This window comes from Porites lutea, chromosome 12 (assembly GCF_958299795.1).
Source record: "Porites lutea chromosome 12, jaPorLute2.1, whole genome shotgun sequence".
Lineage (NCBI taxonomy): Eukaryota > Metazoa > Cnidaria > Anthozoa > Scleractinia > Poritidae > Porites > Porites lutea.
The window spans coordinates 14124905-14148138 of record NC_133212.1 but is presented as its reverse complement, the minus strand read 5'-3'; the positions used below and the strand labels follow the sequence as shown (position 1 = coordinate 14148138).

Below are 23234 nucleotides of genomic sequence, written 5' to 3'. Positions count from 1 at the left end.
AAGACTCTATGGAGCGTACACTTGAGCTTCGTGGTTGTGGAACTGATTAATTGTAAACGCGGAGGAATAGTAAGAAATGCAATATGATAACTTGTTAATTTGTGAAATAATGGGATTTGTCAGGATATTCTGAAAAGAGCAACATCTGTAATGATCAGCGGTATTTTGTATGAGTGTTAGCGTGCGCATGACCACCTGGGTCAGCCATGTTGGAATAAAAAACTTGGATCCTGTTTACTAAGCTGTTTTATCCAGATCCATCGTGCTATCAGATAAAGAACATTACATGGTGTCAGAAGTAAAGTACGAACAAGAACCTCAGCCATCGATATGGCGATGATTTGAATAAAATACAGGCCGTATTTCAGAGCAATCCACATCGGCGATCGTAATTCATGTCACAGGATCAGTCGATTCCTATCACGCCCGCGGGGGAAGAAAACACTGCAGAAGTACAGCATTTACAAGTTGAAGACGAAGAAAACACAGAGGAAATACAGCAACCAGTTGAAGACGAAGAAAATACACCTGAAATGGCGATGCATTTAGGTCTTCCACCTCCAGAAGCTCTCGACTTGAGTGGAGGAAACATATCAGCCAATTGGAAGAAGTTCAAACAGAAATATACAAATTACGAAGTTGCGACCGGAATAAGTTCGAAGGATAGTGCAACCAGAGTAGCAACACTTCTAACAGTTATTGGCAACGATGCTATTGATGTTTTTAACACTCTAACTTGGGACGAAGAAGGCGATGACAAAAAAATCGAAAAGGTGCTGTTGAAATTTGAGGAACACTGTGAACCCAAGAAAAATGTCAGCTACGAGAGATACAAATTCTTCTCAAGAGCCCAAGAAAGCGGCGAAAGCATCGACCAGTACGTAACAATATTAAGAAAGCTTTGTGAAACATGTGAATTTGGAACATTGAAGAACTCTCTCATCAAGGACCGAATTGTACTTGGTGTAAACAACACAAAAACAAGAGAAAGATTACTCAGGGTGCCAGACCTTACACTTCAGAAAGCATTAGATGTGGTACGATCTGCAGAAGCTACGGATATGCAAATGAAAGAACTGGACGACTCATCAGTGCATGGAATTGGAAGGGAGAAGAACAAGTCAACTGACAAGAAAACACCTTCAGATAATGAGGAAAAAAGACCCCCAAGCAAGAAGTTCAATTGCGGGAACTGTGGAACAAGACATGGCGCAAGGGAGTGTCCTGCATATGGCAAAACATGTAACTATTGTCAGAGACGAAATCACTTCCAGAGTGTATGCAGATCACGGAAAAAAGTCCATGAACTGGGTGTAGAGCAACAAGAAGGAAATATTCCTGACTCAACCCTATTTGTAGGAGCTGTCACTACTGAAGTTCGGATCCAGAATGAGGAGTGCTATGTGATGGTGCCAGTGAAAGGACATATCACAAAACTCAAAATTGACACGGGTTCTCAAGTTAACATCATGCCGTTCAAAGACCTAAAGAAGATAGTTGGAAGCAATCCACAGATAAATGCCTGCACACATAATCTAGTCAGTTACTCTGAAGATAAGCTAACTGTACTTGGCACAGCTACACTACCAGTGAAATCTAAAACAGATGTAGAACATGAGCTGACATTCCACATAGTGGAGACAAATCAACCAGGATTATTGGGGCTCACAGCAACCCAAGATCTGGGTCTAATCAAAGTTGTTATGGTGGCCAAGACAGAAGAAAAGCAAACTGAACCAGACAAAAGTGAAGAGGTTACGAAGTTGTCTGAAGAACTGAAAGAAGAAGTACTGCAGAAATACACGCAGGTATTCACTGGGTTGGGAGAAACCTTACCACATTGAAGTAGACCCTACTGTGACACCTGTCGTAAACCCACCTAGAACGGTCCCAGCAGCTCTTCGCCACAGAGTGAAAGAAGAACTGGATGACATGGAAAGGAGAGGAGTTGTTCGCAAGGTAGAAGAACCCACAGATTGGGTCAATTCTATGGCCATTGTTGAAAAGCCTAATGGTAGTCTGCGGATTTGTTTAGATCCAAGGCACCTCAATAAAGCAATAAAGCGGGAACACTTTCAGCTTCCCACCATCGAAGACATCACTACACGCATGGCAAATGCAAAATGGTTCACTAAGCTTGATGCAAACCGAGGATACTGGCAGATACCTCTTGATGAAGAAAGTCAACTTCTAACCACCTTCAACACACCTTTCGGGCGGTACTGCTATCAGGTCACTCCATTCGGAATCACATCTGCTCAGGAAGTTTTCCAAAAGCGGATGAGTCAACATTTTGGCGACTTGGAAGGAGTTGAAACCGACATCGATGACATAATAGTGCATGCAGAAACAGAAGTTAAACACGACCATCGTGTACACGCTGTCCTGGAACGATGTGAGAAGATCAACCTAACACTGAACAAAGAAAAGTGCGTCTTTAAAGTCAAAGAAGTCACCTACATTGGTCACAAACTCACACAAGAAGGAATCAAACCTGATGATGAAAAGGTGCGTGCCATCAATGACATGCCTGCACCAACTGACAAGAAAGGAGTAGAAAGACTCCTTGGAACAGTCAATTACTTGGGCAAGTTCATCCCAAATCTGGCAACTGTCACTGAACCTATCAGAGTTCTACTACGAAAGGACATTGAGTTTCAGTGGGCACATGAACAAGAAAAAGCACTTCATGAAATTAAAAGCATCCTAACTAAAGATGGAGGGCCAGTCCTGAAATTCTTTGATGTACAAAAGCCTGTTACGATCAGCTGTGATGCCTCCCCAACCGGCCTAGGAGGGGTGCTGCTACAAGAAGAACGTCCTGTTGCCTATGCTTCAAGATCCCTCACTGACGCAGAATCAAGATACGCTCAAATTGAGAAGGAACTCTTAGCTGTTCAGTTCAGCTTGGAACGTTTCCACCAATACATCTATGGAAAGAAAGTTACCATTGAGTCAGATCACAAGCCACTTGAGGCCATTGTTAAAAAGGCTCTAGCATCAGCACCACCAAGACTACAAAGAATCCTGCTTAGAATGCAGAAGTATGACTACACTTTGGAATACAAGCCAGGAAAGGAGTTAGTGCTTCCGGATATGCTCTCTAGAGCACCACTGCCTGAAACAGCATATGGCAGCATGGAAGAAGAAATTGCACTACATGTCCATTTGCTAACTTCTAACCTACCAGTCTCGAAGTCCAAACTAGAAGAAATTAAAGAAGCCACAGCTAATGACCCATCATTGAAAGAACTGAAGGATGCGATCAAGTCAGGATGGCCAGAAACAAAATCTTGCACACCAGCAAGTATTCAAGTCTACTGGAATGTAAGAGATGAGCTCTCTGAAGTCGAGGGTGTTATTCTCAAAAATGACAGAATACTAGTCCCGTCATCTATGAGAAAAGAAATGCTACAAAGGATACATCAAGGCCACATGGGGATCGAAAAGTCCAAACGACGAGCAAGAGATGTCCTATACTGGCCAGGAATGAATTCTCAAATCAGCGACATGATATCAAGGTGCACCACCTGCTTAGAGCATCAACGGCAAAACACGAAAGAGCCAATGATCCCTTCTCGCTTATCACACAAGCCCTGGGAAATGGTCGCCACAGACTTGTTCAACTGGGACAAATCTGAATACCTGATAGTTGTTGACTATCACTCCAGATATTTTGAAATAGCCAAACTACCAGACACCAAAAGCACCACAGTCATCACCTACACTAAATCTATATTTGCCAGACATGGAATACCATCCGAAGTAATCAGTGACAATGGTCCCCAGTACTCCTCAAAGGACTTTTCACTGTTTGCTAAACAATGGGAATTCAAACACACTACTGTCAGTCCACTGTACCCCCAAGCAAATGGTCTTGTTGAGAAAGAAGTACAAACAGTGAAAAATCTACTAACCAAAGCAAAACAAGATCGCAGGGATCCTTATTTGGGACTACTTGAGTACAGGAACACACCGATAGATGATATTGGTTCACCAGCGCAACTGCTTATGAGCCGGCGATTAAGATCAATCATTCCCACTACCAACGCACAGTTGCAGCCTAAAGTCCTTAATCCACACAAAGTTATGGAGAAACTGAGGCTCAAACAGGAAAAACAAAAGCACTATTTTGATCAGCATGCCAAACATCTTCCCACATTAGAGAAAGGTGACCGGATCAGAGTACAAATGGGGAGCCATTGGAAACCAGGCGTTGTAACAGAACACGCAGAAACACCAAGATCCTATAGGATTCGAACTGATGAAGGTAGAGAATATCGCAGAAATAGAAGAGCATTAATAAAATCACCAGAAAGTGGTCTATCAGCAACAGACATCTCACCTCATCATAAGTCTCATCATAAGTCTCCAACCGTGAGAGCAAATGAGCATTCAACCTCAGAGGAAGCAGCCAATCAAGCAATCCCATCTGTTGAAGAGCCCATTTCGACATCCCAAGAGCAAGGGGAAATGTATTCATCCGAGGAGGAAATCTCAGAGCCTCTCAAGACAGCAAGTGGAAGAACTGTGAGAAGGCCTTTGCGTTTCAAGGATTATGTTATGTGACCCTGAACTCATCATTGATATGGAAGGTTGATAAACATTGTTTCGAAGGTTCTGTTAGTCACAGTTTGCAAATTTCTCACAAGTTGAAATTAGAGGAAACATTTTGAACTTTACATGAAATTGTTGTCCTTTTGACACTAGAGCGTATTACCAATCTTGGTATCAAGGTGTACTTGTCCTTTTTTGTTTATTTGTTTTCTTTTCGTTTTTGTTAGGGGAAAGTTGTAATGATCAGCGGTATTTTGTATGAGTGTTAGCGTGCGCATGACCACCTGGGTCAGCCATGTTGGAATAAAAAACTTGGATCCTGTTTACTAAGCTGTTTTATCCAGATCCATCGTGCTATCAGATAAAGAACATTACAACATCCAAGAGGCCTGCTTGCCAAGAGCTAGCATTTCGGGGCAAATTATCTCTTAGATATTAGCCCGGTTATGCTCTGGTGACTCCATACAAATCCTTCTAAATTTGACTTGGGTCTAAACGTTTAGACCTAAGTCAAATATGAGGTTAGTGGCAGTGACTAAGAAGTCTAACAAGATAAACAGTGAAAACAAAATTCTCTATTTTTCTTACATCAGGCTTCAAAAACAGCACAGCAGTCTTATGTAATGATTAAAGATATGTAAGGCATGGGCAAGGAGTCAATTACGTTGAGCATGAAATTGGCTAAAATTCAATGTTACAAATTCGAATGTTTTGAGGATAACTGTTCACTGACTATTAGCACGCAGGGATGTCGGATTAACACAAGGAAGTCTAATACCAAAGGAACATTATGTAGTCTTTACAGAGCTTTAAAACACAGCATCTGCCAACACAAACTTGACTTGAACTTAAGTAAAACTAAACAGCCTCTTCTAATAATAAACTCTCACTTGAACTTCAGATATCTTACGGCTTCCGCCAACTTGTAAACACAATACCTGAAAATCAACCTTCGTCACACTTGACTAAACACAGCAGTCCAGCTCGTGGGAAAAAAACTTAGTTCGCCAAAAGAACTCGCTTGGAACTTGTATACCGTTTGACATAAGGTTCTAGAAAATATTAAACAGGCGAATAGCAGTAGCTTTTCGACATATTTTATGATTTCAGTAACTGATGCAAATCTGCTGACTCATGCTGAAATGTAAACATGCCCTAATTAATTATTCATGACTAATCCAAAAACGTAGAGAACGTTCGAGAAAGTCACGCAACGTATGAAAGTAATATTACTACGTAACACTCAACAAAGACAAAACGTCTTCGTGCAGCATTTTGTAACTTTAAATTCATCATAAAACAGTTAAAAAGGAGCGCTCACTCGTGAAATGTTTTTCAACACTCGAAGAGAAATTTCGTGTCTCTGCGCGGTCGTGTACAATCCTCTATTAATTCCTCGAGTAAATGAAAGACAAAACTCGTAGTGATCTCAAGATATCTCGATAAGTAGTCCGGTCTCATTTCCTGAAATAGCCGAAATAAGCCGAAACGTCACAAACTTGCGCACCCAATCTTGTCCCGAGACTAGTGCATAATTTCATAGCTATTTTTCATATCCCGAACTACCTTGGGCCTCAGTGTAGCGCAATCGGCTAATCCCTCAACTTAGAGTCTCCTCTGTTCTGACGGGTCACACAGGTGAGTCGGTTCAAACCTCGCGAAAGCCAAAATAATAATTCTTTCTTCCTCTAATAAGTTAAAGAATAAATCAAAGAAGTCAAAGTGATCTCGAGATGTCTCGAACCAGTTCGGCTGTCACTTCGTCAAATAGCCAAATAAATTAGCCGAAAACCTTCATACTTTGCGTGCCCAATCTTGTACCAAAAGTATCAACTTTGAACATTCCTGGGCGTCGCGAATCTTTACTTCTCGCTCCGCCGAAGTAATAAGGAGCAAGTTTAACTGCAAATCAAACACGAGAACTAGGGTTTGATAGCATAACAAACACACAATAAAAAAATTGAAGTGCATATCAAGCACGAGGAGCAGTGTTTAATTACATATCAAACAAGAAGGAAAGAGTTGAGAACACATCGATCTGAATCATGACTGAATGACACTAGACATTTCTAAGACTGTGATAAGTTTGTGTCGCGTTTTGATTACTGGATTTTTTATGAAAAAAGAAAATAAAGTTTTTTTATGAGCAGCTTACTAGTTAAGATCAGTGGTTATGACCGTTAATTGATAAATATTTATTTGGGACTCGATGCTTACTAATTTAGAACTATAACTTTGTAATTAGTGACCGGTCCGCACCAAGAAAGCTTTCAACAAGAAACTTCTTTTTGACACAAAAATTCTCCCAGTTGACCAATGGTCAGTAGCCACTAATATAAATAATTTTCACTCGTCATACAATTTCAGTTTTCTTTATATTTAGATGTTGAGTTATATTTCAGTTAACCTGCCTTATTCTATTACATTACAGATGCTTGACAGCAAACCATACGACACCTCTGTTGACTGGTGGTCAATGGGCGTAATACTATATAGACTGCTGGTTGGCGAGGTTTGTAAGCCTAGTTGGCTTTTATATATCTTCGTTGCAGAAAATCGAAGTTAGTGAAGACATCCTTAAACAACTAATTTATAAACGATTATCCGTAAATATCACATGCTACTTCCATTAACTGAGAAAGGCGTTTACTGCTAATACACCACTACTACATGTAGTACTAGTACTAGTACCACTACATATACTACTCCTACTACTACTACTACTACTACTACTACTACTACTACTACTACTACTACTACTACTACTACTACTACTACTACTACTACTACTACTACTACTACTACTACTACTACTACTACTACTACTACTACTACTACTACTACTACTACTACTACTACTACTACTACTACTACTACCACTACTACCACTACTACCACTACTACCACTACTACCACTACTACCACTACTACCACTACTACCACTACTACCACTACTACCACTACTACCACTACTACCACTACTACCACTACGACCACTACGACCACTACGACCACTACGACCACTACGACCACTACGACCACTACGACCACTACGACCACTACGACCACTACGACCACTACGACCACTACGACCACTACGACCACTACGACCACTACGACCACTACGACCACTACGACCACTACTACTACTACTGCTGCTGCTGCTGCTGCTGCTGCTGCTGCTGCTGCTGCTGCTGCTGCTGCTGCTGCTACCGCTACTACCACTACTACCACTACTACAAATACAATTTATTTCGATAAAACCCCCTAACTTCGATTAAAAAATTCTGTTTCAAATGAAAAGAGTTATTTGAATTAAAAACATTTCATTTAAAACCTATTTCTAAAGTAAACGTAAACCAAGAGACTATAAAGGGGACAGAGAAGGCATCCCCCACATACACCCTATTCCATAGGTAATTCGTCTCGAGTTATTTTTAGAATCGGGATAAAGTTACCTCGCGCGAGGCGTGGATGTTTCGTGGAGGTTTCGCATGACCAAACGCCGTGCAAAACATGTCGGGCGAGAGGCAATGGAAGCGTAAAAAGATCGAGAGCATTCCTGAATATTGAAGCGAAATGAGTCGGCGCTCACCTGGGAAAAAGGAATCGCTGGACTCTTTGACAACCCGTGAAATCAGTTTAACTCGAAGTTGTCGTAACCTCAGTGCTTTAATAAAATGAGAAATTTCGCCGGTCTATTGAAACCGGTCGTTTGTACAATTTAGGGAGTTTAAGATCCAACGACGCGGACGACAACTAGAACGTCAAAAAAACAATAGGTTTAATTAGCAAAACAACAACTTCGCACGTGCAACACACTTTTTTGTTCATTTCTTTCCCGTTTTTGCACGACTACGACGTGAAAATGCCTAATTTCGCGTTTTATGGAGGACGTAAATAAGCAACGACGAATTTTATTTCTCTTTCTGAGCTTGAATATGGTCCCTTGAAATTCAGCTTTAGGAGGATTCGCCTACAATTGACAAAGTAAGTGGGTAGGAATAATCGCTATAAAGACTGAAAAAAATAAACATCAAACCAGAAATTGCTCTCTTCAAACAGTAAATTATAAATGATCCTGAGAGAATATTCAGTGTGTTAAGGATCTCCCTGCTCTACTGTTAGCTCTATACAAGAGAGGAAGGGCGATTCTTTTTTAATTTCGGTTTCGCTGACACAGCTTTCGCAGAAATCTCGCTGTAGTCGTTTTCGTCGACAAAAGGAATAGCAAAATCGCTCTCCGCGTCTTCCCCCATTTTGTTCTGCGTCATTTCGTGAAGGACGCGTGGCTCTCAGCTTGGGTCATCCACGCGGAACACATTCGCGCTATGTGATTGGCTGTTGTCTAATCCCCCTTGAGATCTGTGGTGTTAAAAATAACTCGAGACGAATTACCGACGGAATAGGGTGTATATGGGGGATGCACTCTCTGTCCCCTTTATAGTCTCTTGACGTAAACGTATTCTAACTAAAAGAAGGAAAGTATAATAACGTTCTCAATTGTCTTTTCCAATATTCGAGAGTCAGTTTTCAATATCTAAATCCATGTCTGACAGTTCTAAATAGACTCTACTAGTACTACCGATCCTCTTAAACAAGGTAAAGCTGGTCTTAGCAGGGCAAATGACACTTCTTTGTAGCAACTAGCTCTGCAAGCCTACTATGGTATCGTTTAAATTCCTCTACCATTCCACCTTCCGTGTTGAAAAACGTTATGGCGTGAATGTAGCTAATGTAGCTGGCTCTACTTCTAATCGATCCTAACACTCGGCTAGCCTACTGGCGCTTCTGCTCTGTTTTTGTGTTACCTAAATATCTGGTCTGGATCAGCTAGCAGCTATATCCAGAAGCGCACCCGGGGTGGTGTTGGCTCCCCTATTCAACTCTTCTCCTGTGATGTCTTGCATAACTGGTTCGAATTCAACGTCTTTACACACCATGCTAAGCAGTTCCGCCTGCAGGTCTCTGAATTTATCATGGCCATGGCGTTGGATGACAAATCAGCCACATTTGCATATCATAGCGCGATCCACATTGACATTGTCCCCACAAACAAAAAAAAGAGGGAGTATCAGGAACTTCCCACTCGTAAATTAGTTTCTCAACATCTTGAAACTCACTCTTGTTTACATCAAAGTTATGATTTAAAGTTATAATAAAAAGTTATAAGCATAAGTTTATAATAATAATAATAATAATAATAATAATAATAATAATAATAATAATAATAATAGTAATAATTTTAATGACAACAATGCAACAATGCAATGTAACAAATCACAATGCTGATGTCTTCGTTGTAAGTTACTTTTAAAAACGGTCTTTCCATATAAGCAAGCTGTTTATAGCACAGGCTGATAATACAGCAGATTAAAAAAACTGTTTTTGTTTTGATACATTAGTATCCCTTTGATTGTGACGATGAGGATGACTTAGACTCGTACGAAGAAGAAAAACAAATTGTGGCTGAGATATTGCACAGCCCTGTTTATTACCCCGACCATCTCTCTACTCAGGCAGAGAACTGCATAACTCAGGTTAGTAACAAAGTTAACTAGAAATACGTTATCGCTAAAACCTTGCACTTATTTCTTTGTAGCTACTGGTCCAGATTGCTTCAATGTCTCTGTAATATACTTTTATCGTCCAAATTAATCGACAAAAGCATTTCTTGATCGCCAAAACGGCCGCTAAGATAGTCAAAACAATGCCGACCAAGTTTCTTGTTTGATGACGTTAATGCATTGCGGGTAGCCATATACAGTAAAACATGGAAATATGGGCCACACTGGTTTGCAGGTCGCTATGACCCACGTGCAAGCTGCACGATGCGCGCGCAACAAAATTATAACCCGTGCTTTCGCGCCGGTGCCTTTGGCGCTTCGCTAAGAGAGGAACAACCTTATTTCAAGTTGGTACCTGCTTAAATTAATGAAATTCATTTTACTGTAATTGTATCAAATATATTTCAAAGAGTTCAAAGACAACCAAAAGAGTTCACTGTAAGAGTTGACGATTTCGAGGCTTGATAATTGAAACCTACCCTTTCCTTTTCTTAAGTAACAACAGAGACCTACAAGAGTTTTATTTAAGGATCCTGATATCTATATCATATCTATATATTTTTTGGTCATTTGTTACAGCTATTGGAACGTACACCGCAATATAGACTGGGATACAAGAAGGGATATTTCCCTTGCATCAGGAACAATTCATTTTTGGTTAATACCCCATGGGAAGAAGTGGAGCAAAGGAGGATGAAGTCCCCTTTCAAGCTAGAGCCTGTAATCAGTGTAAGCTATGTTGTTACCATATAAAAAATACTAAGATATTTGAGTTAATCTTATCACTAGTTTCAATTAAAAACGTCACGCTTGTGGCCATTTATCCCAAACAGTTGAGATTCTTGCTCGGATCATCTCTTCAGAAAACCAGTGCGCCACCATGCGGATTTCTCGATCGTTTTCGTAAATTCGGTTTGGGAAGACGCGCAATAAAATGTCATTATCATTATCATCGTCGCCGTCATCATCATGATTATCAGTTGTCTTTATTATTATCATCGTCATTATCATTATTGTTAATGTCAAAGTAATCATCAGCAGACGAAGAAGTAGAAAAGTAATGGTTGTGGCAGTGGTAACGGTAGTGGCAGTGGTAGTGTTAGTAGTAGTGGTAGTAGTAATGGTAGTGGCAGTGGCGGTGGTAGTGGTAGTGGAAGTGCAAGTAGTAGTAGTAGTTGTAGTGGTGTGGGTAGTGGTGGTGGTAGTGGTGGTAGTGGCAGTGGTGGTGGTGGTGGTGTGGCAGTGGTAGTTGTAGTGGTCGTGGTTGTGGTAGTGGAAGTAACAGTATAGTAATAAATTGCTTTATTTGCATGACCGCATCATTGACAGTATTGTAAAAGCATGCCTATTACAATCAAAATATAAAACAAAGAACACAATAAACTAAAAAATTCAGCTACATTACTAACAATGAATCACGTATTTTTATACAGGAGGAAATAAACTTCATAACTAACTTATTTACATGAAGTTCCTCCGAATTCATTATAAGTAGTAGTAGTAGGTAGTAGTAGACTGTAGTGGTGTGACAGTGGTAGTTGTAGTGGTCGTGGTAGTAGTAGTAATAGTATTGGTAGTGGTTGTGCAACTAGTAGTGTTGTGGTAGCGTATATTTTCCGGATTCTGATTACCATAAGTCTCCCTTCCTCCAGTGGTCTTTTTAGTGAGGATCAATCACTGACCTTTTTCTCTTGTTTCAGGCCAGCTGCTCTACTTCGTCCCAGTCTACAACATGTTCTACAGAATCGTTACCATCAATCGACAGAGTGGACTGACTTCAATAAAATGTATGGAGGGTTAAAATTAGCTTAGATGCTTTAATCTGTTATGATCTTTTCATTATTTAAATTGACTGGTTTGAATTTGTTTTGTTTAACTCATCAAAAGCATAAAATAATCAAGATGAGACAAACTTTTTTGTCATCAGCTAGCTTCCTGAGTCCTCGCTCATATATTGCACGATCTACCAACTTTTTCTTCCTTTCTCGACGAAGGCCACAAACCTTCATAAAAATTTTTATCGGGAAAGAGGAATCCAACTAACCTATCATGAGTATTTTATCAGTAGACGCTACAGCTACAGCAAAAATCTGAGCCCCAGATGGGATTCGAACCCACGACCCTCCGTGTTCTAGATCGGATGCTCTAACCTCTGAGCTACTGAGTGAGACATTTCTTACTATTAATGTGACTGTGTGATACAGTTAAGCCTTAATGTGTTGCTTGTGATGGACTGTGTGACTGCGAGATGCGGTTCGCAAGTCCAACCCACAAAAATGACCCTTGCTCGCCAACGAGTCCTCAGTAGCTCAGAGGTTAGAGCATCCGATCTAGAACACGGAGGGTCGTGGGTTCGAATCCCATCTGGGGCTCAGATTTTTTCTGTGTCCTCTTATGGTTGATTCTTTACATCTCCCTTTATTTCCTTTAAATATTAATATCAGTGGGATAGCTACAGCAAAACCTGAATAAAGCAGATCTCTTTTAAAGGCGAGGGTTTTAAGTAAAGGAGCTAAGTTTGCTCGTTTTCTCTGGAGTTTGTAATCCTTTTGCTGTTTAGCCTTTCTGCTTATTTCACGTTAAAAGTCTTTACAGAGATTAAGATTCACGTTTACGCCAAACGGCAGCTGTGAATTTTATCTGCTTATTTTCTATTGTGAGAAATTCTCAACTTGAATCTGACGTTTGCCGTTTGCGGTAAACGTGAATCTTAAGAGAGATTAAGATTCACGTTTACGCAAAACGGCAAACGTGAATTTGTACCACGTGACCAAGTTTTTCCCTTAATTGTCGTTAACTGTTTATTACTTCAACTAACAAATAAGTAGTTTCACACCTGTTTTACACATTAAAATTGTTCTGAACAGTTTTTTATCTGCTTATTTTCTATTCTGAGAAATTCTCAACTTGAATCAGACGTTTGTCGTTTGGCGTAAACGTGAATCTTAATCTCTCTTTAATCTCTCTTTTGTCATGTTTACGCCAAACGACAAACGTAAATTTGTACCACGTGACCAAGTTTTCCCTTTAAATTACGCTTACTGTTTGCTACGTACTTCAACAGAAAAATAAGAAGTTTCGCGCTAGTGTTATCCAACTTGAATCTGACCGTTGCTGTTCGATGTAAACGTGACCCGTAATCTCTGTAATAGCTCGCAAGAAGGTTAATTACCACCCGTAAACAAACATATTACATTTATTCAACAATCGATTTTTTGTTTAAACATTCTGATTTTGATTCTGAAGTCTCTGTTTCTTTTTTTCTTTTCAGGCTCTGGATAACAATGCTTATGTTGCGAGTAGACTTTATGCGAGAGAAAAGAGAGGAATTGCTTACGGTTCACCTTATCATTGCTGACGACAGTCAGCCGATCATTTTCACCGTAAAACTGTCCTCCATAAGTCAAAAACTTCCATACGTTGTAAAGGTTTTAAGTCCTTCATTCAATTTTAATTGTCAGTAGTGTCTAGTCATTATGTCAGTTTTAGTTTATTAGGTCTCAAGTTACTTTTAGTTGTTTTTATTTCCTGAAAACATGTCCCACCAAGATTAGCGTAGCTACCCGCGGGCATGTTAAAATTGTTCTTCAACCTTACAAACAAAATAAAATGTATGTAATTACTGCATTGATACATTTACTTGTGATTCTTAGTTACTTAATCATTAAATTCACACATTGGTACAAATAAGTACTTCTTAAGCAATGGTTTATCAAATTATTTTATGCCACCTTTGCAAAAATGTGGCAACAGTCACTGGGTGTCATTTGCAGTCTCACTGGTGGTACAGAATTAGCATTTGAAATAAAGAAAAAAAGTGTTTTTTTGTTTTAGAAGAAGAAATCAAGCCTACACACACAATCTAGCCTGAGTATCAGGCGTTTCTGGGGAAAAGGGGAAAGATGGAAGCGAAAAAGGGAGAGACCTTCTCCTCCTCCCCCATCTAAAATCTCCTCTCCCCTAGCCCTTTAGGAAGGCCTGATACTCAGGCTACACACTGTTTGTTTAACACATTTTTGTTTACACGTGCAAACGTATTACTTTTTTACAGTTCTAATTTTATCTTTGTAACTTGATAATGATGTCATGGCGAGATCGAAACGTCTTGTTAAACTTGTTTCGCTTATCTTTATTCTTACGTGAAAAAAAAAAAAGGGAAAAAAACTAAAATATTGTCCACGCCAAAAACAAGGATTTTACGTTACCCGTCAGTTTTTCAGCTTCTTACACCGAAGATGAGCCAGATTTTAGTCCGCGAAATAATCTAATTTTACAGAAAAAATAAATGGTTTGGCGTAACAAGGTAGCAGTAAAAGGGTAGCAAATTTCAAGGAAAGAAAAAAAAAAAAACAATAAGTACTTTTCAAGGACCTTAGCCTAATTGAAGGACTTTTCAAGACGACTTATTACATTCACGACTCCTGTTTAAGATTGAAGGAGCCAAACCAAACCTGCTGATACTAGAAGTTTGGACCAGGGAACGTATACGAATTGAACTGCAGGACATTTTTCTAATTTAAAAATGTTTTCTGTGGTAGCTAACAAAACACTCTTTAAATATTCCCTGTCGCTGGTTGTATGATATTATGAGCGTTATTTTCTATAGCTTTACATATGGTTAAGTCCGTTACACAGAGCGCTAATCCCGGGAGGGGAGGGGCGAATTCGACCTTCAATCTTCCATTCCATTAATTTTAGTCTAAGTATTTAGAAAGAGATAAAGTAAGGAAAAGGACACGATTTGCCTTTTTTTACTGGTTGCAGAAGTTTTGCGACACAAAATATATTGAAGTGCAAGGCTTCCCACATGCACACTACTAAAAACAAACTATTATAATTATAATATTATATTTATATATTTAACTGTTATCTAAATTCCTTGTTCATTATGGAGGTGACGATGGTCTTCTTAACGGAAGTTGATCTTCCCCGGATATAAACGTTCCTTCACCTAAAGAAATGAAAATATAAGGCGATAAATTGCCGGATTCATACATCACTGCTTGAACTCATTATCAAACAATTCATCAAAAGTACGAGAGAATCATAAGATGGAGAGGAAGGGTATGAAGGGGTATGTCAATTTTAGTTAAATTATTTTTAGAGGCTGTAATTAAACGGAAGCCTAACTCTTGAGAGGTCCGCACCATTAAATCGATTGTTTGAAACGCCACCACGTCCTCAAAATGCAAATGGTGGCACACCTAGAGAGCATGATGTTCTATTATTAATAATTATTCTCTGTTGACAACATTGAATAAAAGTTTGCGGACCTCTCAGGAATCCAGCTTCCAATTAATTTCAAGTGTTTAATCGCTGAAATTCACACATCCTAAGGGCTAGACACGGCGTTTCACTCTCTGACCCCATTATTCTCTCTAGAAAACTAAGAAACTGCTACGAAGGACATTTCAACGCACACTAGTTGAACTACTAAAAAATAACGGGTTTTTTTCTTTAAGGATGAATTCAACTCAAGGATTCATTTGGAAGCTATAGTTATAAAAACCTCGGAGTGTTTTATCTGATATCCAGACACCAAGAACTGCGTTAAAAATAGGGGCAACTTGAAAAACTCTTGGCGTGAAGAAAGCCCATCTGCACTTAAAATTCGAAAAAGCCTTTTGGGCTTCGAGTTCCTCCCCCGGTTATTTCTGATTCTTTTCAAGTTCTTTTTCAACCGCTTAGGTTGTTCATTTAACTGCGAGGATAGTTACCTTCACTTTATACACGTAGAATAATGATTTATTTACGCTAACTTGAGAGGTAAGGTCTTCCTGGAATATGCCGAAATAAATAGTTTGGAAACCAGCTGGAGTGCAGAGTGCACCCTTAGACATTAATTTATGCTGTTAGAGCGTGGTACATCATTGATGGTGCCATACGATATACACTGTATATTTACGATACAGATTGTATACGATTGAAACAAGACGTCCATTAATTTACCTGGGAGAGGTGGACATCTGCATTTCGTCCTGGCCTCTAGAGCCTGAAGAAAAAAAAAACAATAATGATGAAACATGTTTAAAAGCAAAGGAACAACAAATACATGTAATAATAGAAATCTTGACAGTGGGACATTGGCAAATGACAATTTCACATAAAATAAAACTTATATAGTTTGAACGATGAATGTCACAGTCACAATTATGTCAATTATGACTCAACACTGCCAAATTGAGGTCGACCTTTTGAGGAACCCACTTCAAATATGTAAGCATCCCACCATGACTTCATATAAGCCCTCCATTAATTTGTGCTAATTCAAGCACTAATGGGACATCACTAAACAAAGGAATAACAAATACATGTAATAATAGAAATCTTGACAGTGGGACATTGGCAAATGACAATTTCACATAAAATAAAACTTATATAGTTTGAACGATGAATGTCACAGTCACAATGATGTCAATTATGACTCAACACTGCCAAATTGAGGTCGACCTTTTGAAGAACCCACTTCAAATATGTATTAAAGCACCCCACCATGACTTCAAAAATACCCTCCATTAATTTGTGCCAATTCAAGCACTAATGGGACATCACTAAACTATTTTACACATCCCTACAGTTGTTAACGACTTTTACCTTTGGCAGTAAAGTTTCAAGTTTTTGAGCTCTGTCACTGTGGGAAGGATGAGTGGATAACCATTTTAGTGCCTCAGGTTGGGCCATTTGATCCTGTGCGGCTGCGAGTCGCCACCAAAATCTGGGACTTTCACGAACGTCAAAGCATGCCTGTTTGTTATAACATACGCGTACATCAATACAGTAAACTACTCTTCAATACTATGTGGCATGGAATTTTTGCTGGAGTTAAATTCCCTGAAATACAGACTTTTATGTTTCATTAGACTTAAGTGTTGGGAGAAAATTTCCGCATATATCAAGATGTTTCCGTCAAATTTAAGGTACAGTCGCTTCAAATTGGCGGTAAGACAATAATGAACAATTAAGACACGAATTTCCTAGCATTATCTTGAGTAATTAATTGCAATTTTAAGTAGCCTGTGAAGACAGCCATTTCTCCTCGCTCCTAGCCCCTTGGGACAAAAAGTCCGACGCGGAAAGGTGCGAGGAGAAACGGCTGTTTTCACAGGCTAAATTCAAAGCTACAAGTGTAGAACATGGTGATTTCTTCCGGCATCAGTACAGGGCAAATTGTACCATCTTAGCCTGCGTAGCAAGCATTTCCATCTTTTTTTTTTTTTCGCTTCCGCTCTAACTTTCCCCCAATAACTCGATTGGAAACGCTTGCTACGCAGGCTGGTACCATCTCTACAATGATATCTTTGCACATTAGAACTGATGATAACACCATTGGTACATGAGACTAGTCTTCCCACTAGTAGCTTAGAGGGTTGAGGTATGAGTAGGATAATCGAAAGTGTTAAACCTTGATTAGCCTTTTCATGCATGATTCAAGGGCAGATCATGTCATGTCACTATGTTAAATTGTGTATTTCTCTCCGACCTTGCTTAATCTATTTACAAGCAGAACAACACTAGAAAAAAGTCTTCTCCAGGAAATCAACACTGGTTACTAGAAGTGTAACTACATGGTTTCTTCTTACCTTAGCAGCCATCGTCATGCCAACCTCATCTGCTTCTTCCTCCAATTTTCTTGAGTAAGGGAGGTGCAAGAGAATCTGATCAGGATAATTAAATCACGCTGTCAGATCAGTGCACAAAACAATTTACCAGTACTGTAACCATAAATCGGAGTAAAATGAATTTTCTTGTAAATGAGTCATTATTCCATTCCATTTATTCCAGTTCATGCCTTTTGGTCCCTGGCTGAAAAATGTAAATTTTAACCACTTCCCTCAGGGTCATAATGAGCCAACCACTGAGGTTAAACAAGTTAAAAACATCATAATTATGTTATGAGCAGCAAAACTGGGGTTTTAAAAGTCTGCCTTTCTGTTGTACTCGAACCAAACAATTTTCCATTTTTTATCAAGGACCTAAATTTTACAACACCTTAAACACCAACATCATCAACGCTTCCTTACCTTTCTCCTTTAAAAGAGCACTTAAGGCATTTATTTGTAATAATTATTAGTATACTCCAACAAAAATCTTGGGAAAAAGCCTTTTGATATTCAACATTTGTAAACTTCCGTAATATTGATTAGTTTAATTTTTCACCTGATATTATATTGTATCCATCGCCGTAATTTTTATGCCATCTTCGAAAAATTGTAATTGAGGAGGCCTAATTAACATAAGCTTTATAGTTTCTTTTAGGCCTCCTCGCCATCTCTTCCTAAATTTTTTTTTGTGCATCTTTTTGTAATTATTGTCATCGTGTGGCAAATAAATAACATACCTAAAAATACCTAAATACCTAAAAAATAAAGCTGATATCAAATGGCCACACTATACAATTCAACGATAGCCTGTATAAACGTTGGTACTGTTGTGCAATATCATTTTCCGCACCTTAACATGCTCCCCCAAAACAATTTAACCACCAGCTACATGTATGCAGGCCACTGTAGAAAAAGTCTTACGACAAGAATTCTGTTCTGTAACCACTGAGCACCAAAAGCAATCAAATCAGTTGGTAACAGAGCCCAGAGCATTGCCAATGAGATGATGAGAAACATGTTTATAAAGCCATGAAGACTCACTTGCTCTGCCTGAAATAATAACAACAAGTATTACTTAAAATACATATATTGCAATAACCCTCATAAAACTCGGGTTTTAGTAGTGCACTCAAGTTAAACCCTGTTGCGCGGGGTTAGGAACTGGATGGGTAACACGCCGTGAATATTGTCGTCAAGATCCCTACTTTACTCTTTCTTTCTTCTTAGACATTCTTCTTTCTTTATTCTCTGGTTTTATTTTTAAAAGTGTATTGAAAAGCATTTTAGGCCTTATTTTGACTGCTGTATTAAGAAAAAAAATACAAACAGGGCAGTTTTAATAGAAATTATTATACTTCAGGCTGTAGTAAATAGCTAAAACTATGATTTTCCATTTTCATTGGTGCAAAATGAATTCTAAATTAGATTTTAGGGAAAAAAAGACAAGGTTTTGACCATATCTGTGTGACCAGAGGAGGCTTAGAACCTTCATGTAGCCTCCCTGCAGACATCCTTTGGGGTTCGTTCGTCATGCATTCATTTCTCCCCCACAGAGAAGTGAACGCTTGACAAACAAACCCCACAGGACGTCTTCGGCGAGGCTACTCAGGACCAAGCACAAGATTTCGTGACATAACAACTGCCCTGGGTCTCCGAGGATGGCTTGACAGGTGATGTCACACCTGAAATTGCAGAGGACGACTGGGAACGACGCTGAATAATTTCATGTATAACATAGCTGGAAAATTCGCCTAATCAAATTCAACAGCGCGAGCATGTTTCATATTCTATTTATAATACGATCAAGTGTTTTTTTTTTGGTTTCGTCTCCCAAACAAAAAGGGAAGAAGGACACCTGATCCGCACAGGATATACATAATTCTATTCCCATAGCCTGCAAAGCTAATTCCTCTTTTCTAAGCCCTCTTCCTAAATAAGCCCCTGATCTTGTATTACAATGACATTTGCTGTTTAACCATCAATATTGACTGCTAGAAGTCTCTCAGGATTGTTGCACAATATGAAATTACAGTTGAACCTCCCATGGTTGACCAACCAAAATGCAAAGATTTAATAGGTGGTTGCTTACGAGAATCAACCCAGAGGGAGGCTACAGTATGAATATGTGCATGTTGTCACTTATAAAAGTTCTTCACCCCCGCCCCCCTCCCTCCCCCACCACCTTGAGGTCTAGTAAATACAGTGAACATAATAGAGACCAAACGATGCTTCAAGTGATCGCTTACAGGAGGATACAAACAATGGAAAATCTAAAACTACAAATAATTGAGAAAAGTGGGTGGTAGCAGATGTGCAAGTGGATGCATAAAAGAGATGGCCATTTGTGAAAGGCTCTTAGTGCAGTGATTTGACTGGGAAAAGTTTGGTGTTTTGGATCAGTGGTCACTTAAGAGAGGCGGTCGCTTTGCTTGTACATACATGTATACTGTTTATTTCAAATACGGTAAAATTCCGAAAATAAGAAAAAAATACAGAAAATTGCCAGTGAAAATTCTCTAGGGTTATGAAAAATATTTTGGTAATAATATCATTATGTTTATTAAATACCACTTATTAAATAACATTGGGTCTAAAATTCATGCCCTGACATTATTTTAAGTTAACACTTACACCATGTTGCAAAATAGCATGCGATATCTCATGCCCCAGTACAGTTGCTAGAGTATTATCATTGTGTAAAAGCTTCAGCATTCCAGTGAACATAAAAATCTGGCCATTCTGCAGATACAACATTAAATTTTGAAAAGTCAACTTAGAACTTTCAATGACTTTATTAACCTGATTACTATAATCATACTTGAATCATACTGTGCCACTATTGGTAGACTAAAAAATTATGAAAATACCAGTACTTGACAGCACTTTTGTATCATTTCTTGTTCTTAACAATTTTTTACAATTTTATACAGTACATCAGGGGGTAGTACTTCACACTACAACTTCACAATAATCCCCTAATAATGTTTAGGAATTTTGAAAGAAGTCTTGATGAGTTTTGGACCAGATTTCAGACAAACAAATCCAAAAAGCAAAAAGCAATATTGTAGAGCTCTACCTACTGGTAAAACAAATGCATTAATTTCATCACTTTCCACCACGTTGACTTGCCAAGATAAATTGTTCATCTCCTCACCAAGATTAGCCAACAATAATCTTGTAGCAACCCTGAAAACTCTCACATGATCAGGATGGTTTGGGGGCAAAATGTGTTCAGCAAATGCTTCCAATACATTCTTATACTCCTTTTCTGTCAGTTCTACCATTTGCTTGTGAGAGATTGGCATAAATCTTGTCCTGTGTGTCACAGGTGATTCTTCTAAGTGAAAGAAGTAAAATCCAACACAAGCTCCTCCAAAACCTCCAATGAAAACTGTGACCCCCTTAGACAATCGCAAACGGTTTTTGGCTGATAAGTTTTTCCAATTTTTGCGAAAAGTCCTGAAAAATGGAAAATCAATATTTTAAATGTTTTCATGTGGAATTAGGTATTTGTTTGTACAATCTCAGTATCTTCAATGTCATTATAAACTTACTAACTGTATACCAGAAAGGCATTAGAGAGGGTCCAGATTTGCAAAAATAAGGGGGAGGACAAAGGGATGATATCTAGGAGAATTCAGGCCCAAGGGTAAGAGAGATAAGGAAGGCTGGAGAGGAAAAGGTGAGAGGTGGGAGTTCTTAAAAAGTGGGAAGCAGGAAAATATGGGGAAATTATTCAGCAATGTTCAATATTTTGCAATCAGAGAAGGCCTTAAGGGAAAAAGCTAAGAAGAAATGGGCAGAACCCAGCAACACAAAGTATGGGAGGTGGCAATTTGGACTCCCTAGTTCCCCTTTCCCCCATGGGAATGTAAAAGAACAAATTTATTTTCACTGGCAATCACACCTATAAATAATACTTGAAGGACTATGAAATAGGTGGATTGATGTGGTAGTCATGCTAGCAGGGTGCATGTCCAGTTGACTAGCTAAATTTAGTTCATATGTAGCTGGATTCTTTTCTTGTAGAGGGGCTATTACATTGCTGATGCTGATGTCGTTTGCTAAGGAAATTATAACATTTTTTAGATGTGAGAATTGAACACTAAAACTCTTTATATAATTACAGACACTCCCAGTCTGAAAAAAAAAAATTATTATTATTATTATTATTATTATTATTATTATTATTATTATTATTATTATTATTATTATTATTTTGCCTGCCCTTTAAAAAGAAAAATGTGTTCCATGACCATGAATTGATTGCCTGTATCAACAAGATGAATGTCCTCATTCAGTGGGTTTTCTTATAAGAAAATGTACATGCAAAAGTATTTTGTTGGCTGGATCATAACCAAAGTGATCATAATATTAGTGAGGCAGCTGTATGGATGGGGATCGAAATACTGTTCATCAAAAGTAAAACCCTACCTTCCACCTACAATAGCAGCGAGTTTGATCCCTTTGGATAGTGGGCCAGCTAATTTAACAAGAAAAGCAGCAAGTGGTGCCAATGGGGCAGCAAATCTTGGTTTACTTGTATGAAATCCTCGGAAAGATAAATGTTGGTATCCCCAGGAGCCTTTGTAATATGATCTACCCAAATGATGGCTGTACCGAACACGTCTCCCTAAAAGTCGATGAGCTGCAGAAAATACAGAACCTCCATGTTCTTGCCAGCTCAAAAAAGAATGATGAAGACTCCTAGACATTCCTGTAGATTGCTTTGTACATAACAACCTAGTTATCTGAAATGAGTTCATTTCTCCTTTAAAAGGTGATTGGCTTAAAAGGTTCACAAATTAAGTATTATATTGGATTTTGTATTCAGAGGAATATAAATGCTGCTCTCTTCTGCCAATGCAACAATGACTCTGGACCTGTAATTGAAGGGAAAATAGCGATTAGTTCAAATGTAACAACTTGATTTTTCACTTTGTGACAAGGTCAGGTAACAAAATGGTTTTACTACCTGTCATCATACATCTGAATTCACTAATTGTACCAGTTTCCTAGAATCACTAGCTAATTAGGCTAAACTGTTCGAAATAGTATAATATAACAGTCGCTACAGAATAAAAATTAAAATACCTTTTATGGCAAATTATTACGGTGATGTTTAACCTTTGATTAAACACTGTACATGTGTACGTGTGAGGCTTAACTCAGTGAGCAACATAACCTTAAATATTTGTACCTTTTAGGTATTAAAACATTATGGTCATATCCTGCACGCGTTTCCGTGGGATTTCTTGATGTTGTGCCCCGGCCTATGGGGACAGTATTTGTATCAGATACGGATAAATGATAAATTGACATACACAAAACGAAATTAAAAAAAACAAACAAACACACAACAAAATTACATGATTCTCCGTGATCTTGTATTAATTTGCTTGTTAAAAAAGAGCGTATCGTATATCCTTAGTTCCGCCATTCAGTCCGCCATACTGCTTTATTTGAAGGAGCGGCTACTAAGGAGTAAGTATTTACTTCAAATATGCGA

At 38.7% G+C, this 23234-nt stretch overlaps 2 protein-coding genes and 1 non-coding gene across 4 annotated transcripts in view; 2 read left to right on the top strand and 1 right to left on the bottom strand.

Moving 5' to 3' along the window:
• The window catches only part of LOC140921188 (uncharacterized), a 108342-nt gene that overhangs the window by 75188 nt on the left and 9920 nt on the right, over nt 1-23234 (top strand). The window lies entirely within an intron of this gene.
• Trnas-aga (transfer RNA serine (anticodon AGA)) lies at nt 12423-12496 on the top strand. Its single transcript has one exon. It is a non-coding gene; the product is annotated as a tRNA-Ser (tRNA).
• Nucleotides 13574-23189, bottom strand: LOC140921179 (metalloendopeptidase OMA1, mitochondrial-like). Of its 2 annotated transcripts, none has more exons than XM_073371150.1 (9): nt 23095-23189; nt 22160-22608; nt 20806-21184; nt 20357-20464; nt 18647-18775; nt 17705-17779; nt 16719-16868; nt 16074-16116; nt 13574-15075 (listed from the first exon to the last, which is right to left on the bottom strand). In XM_073371150.1, exons 2-9 carry the CDS (start codon nt 22489-22491, stop codon nt 15011-15013), a joined length of 1281 nt encoding a protein of 426 aa, XP_073227251.1. In that variant the 5' UTR covers nt 22492-22608; nt 23095-23189; the 3' UTR covers nt 13574-15010. The 2 variants fall into 2 exon arrangements, with proteins under 2 accessions (XP_073227251.1, XP_073227252.1); XM_073371151.1 differs by lacking the exon at nt 23095-23189 and adding an exon at nt 22853-22930.